General features: G+C 34.0%; 1 protein-coding gene across 2 annotated transcripts in view; it reads left to right on the top strand.

Annotated features, from left to right (window-relative positions):
- LOC107723707 (solute carrier organic anion transporter family member 2B1-like) overlaps nt 1-1,819 on the top strand; it is a 16,944-nt gene that overhangs the window by 5,317 nt on the left and 9,808 nt on the right. For both annotated transcript variants that reach the window (XM_016532417.1, XM_016532419.1), the window contains exon 9: nt 1,211-1,375. In XM_016532417.1, coding sequence (XP_016387903.1) covers nt 1,211-1,375 — 165 coding nt within the window. The remainder of the gene's footprint in view (nt 1-1,210; nt 1,376-1,819) is intronic.

Raw genomic sequence — 1,819 nt, 5'->3', positions numbered from 1 at the left:
CAAATTAAAGGAATAGTTGCCCCCCCCCCCCCAAAAAAAAAGAAAGAAAAGAAAATGTACTCACCCTCAGGCCATCTAAGATATAAATTAGTTGTTTCTTCATCTGAATTTGGAGAAATTTAACATCACTTGCTCACCAATAGGTCCTAGAATGGGTGCCATCAGAATGAGAGTTCAAACAGTTGATTAAAACATCACAATAATCCACAAGTAATCCACATGACTAAAGTCCATCAAATAAACAGATCCAAGTAAACTGTGCTTGATCCGTGCATATTTATCTCCTGATTCAGACGGGATGACTTTTACACTGGAGAATGTTATTTTACACTGGTAATGTTATGGATTTAGTTTTTTGGGTGAAACTATTCCTTTAAGTACAATGACTGTTTTATTCCTTTAAATACAAGAAAGGTTTACAAGTTTAGGTGTCATACATCAATCTGGTGTAATTAACTAAAAATAAATTGCACAAACAAAATCTCATTGCATTCAACATCTGGTCAAACTGGATTATGGGTGGTTAGGTAGAAAGATGCAGGTTTATGACCTACTTTAGAACCTAATGGCATTACTGTATTTGTTAGGTCATACTACACTGAGATTATAATGAAAGTACCACATCCAGATTCAAAATAATCCCCTTTTGTGATCGTAATGCTGCTCATTCCAAATTTAGCATAGAAACTTTATGCTGCGCAATCTGACCTACTTAGTCAGAACCAGATGCCTGATTAGAAGCCAAATAATGACTCGATCTCTTCGTTTTTCTTAACTACAAATGTGTAATTCAAATGTTCTGTTCCTGCAATAGTTGAATTTCATGAACTTAGCACATTTTCCTTAATGGGTGGGCTGCACACAGCAGAAAAAAATTATCCTTTCCATATGTTTTGTTGTTGAAAGTTGTTTATCAATCAAACTCTACAATATTTTGGAACCTGCATAACATGCCTAATATCAACATTTCTGGTAATATTAATACATTTCAGTGTTTGATTTTTTTTTTTTTAAGATGAATGATACATATTTGGTTCTTGATGTTTAATGTAAAAATCCCTGGGTCTAAAGATCCTTGGATCCATTAATCTGTTAATCTGTTAAAATATAATGTTCTTGTCCTTCTTGAATGTTCTTTTTTTTTGTGCTATAATGTAAAAATGTTCTTCAGATTCTTACATATTGTTTGGTGTCTTTTATCTTTCCTCAGGTTTCCCCAAAATTGTAATGAGGACTCTGAGGAACCCAATTTATTTGTTGGTAGTGTTGGCTCAGGTGAATCTTGCTGCCATGGTTGCGGGACTGGCAACTTTTATGGGCAAATTCATTGAGAGGCAGTTTGCACAGACTGTTTCCTTTTCTAATTTGATGATGGGTGAGTTATTGAAGGAAATCAACCATGCCCTTCTTGAGGTGATCATTTAAGAAGAAAACCTTTTGCTCCACCAAAACCATAACAATATGTGCTGTGTGTTTGTGGCCAGTGAAATCATATCTTATTGTTCAAAGGTACAAATTACTCTTTCAGAACTTTTACTGCTGCTAATCCACACACAATACAATATGTCACTATAACAAATTCTGATTCAAAGACAAAGTCCTGAGAAATAAGCAAGGGAAGACTGAAGCTTTTTGTCTGAGTGTTACATCTTTTGTTATTTATTGTTCAGTGGGATTAATAAAGGAATGTAGTGCAGGGGTTTTCAACTGGTACGATCCCAGTGATCCACCCAAACTGTGAGACAAGCCTGAAGCATTAAAAAAAAAAAAAAACTTTAACAAATAGTATTACATTCAATATAATATAATATATATATAT

This window comes from Sinocyclocheilus rhinocerous, unplaced genomic scaffold (genome assembly GCF_001515625.1).
Source record: "Sinocyclocheilus rhinocerous isolate Xijiao unplaced genomic scaffold, SAMN03320098_v1.1 scaffold4743, whole genome shotgun sequence".
In the NCBI taxonomy this organism is placed as follows: Eukaryota; Metazoa; Chordata; class Actinopteri; order Cypriniformes; family Cyprinidae; genus Sinocyclocheilus; species Sinocyclocheilus rhinocerous.
The sequence above is the reverse complement of the archived record's forward strand: the minus strand, read 5'-3'. Positions and strand labels throughout refer to the sequence as shown.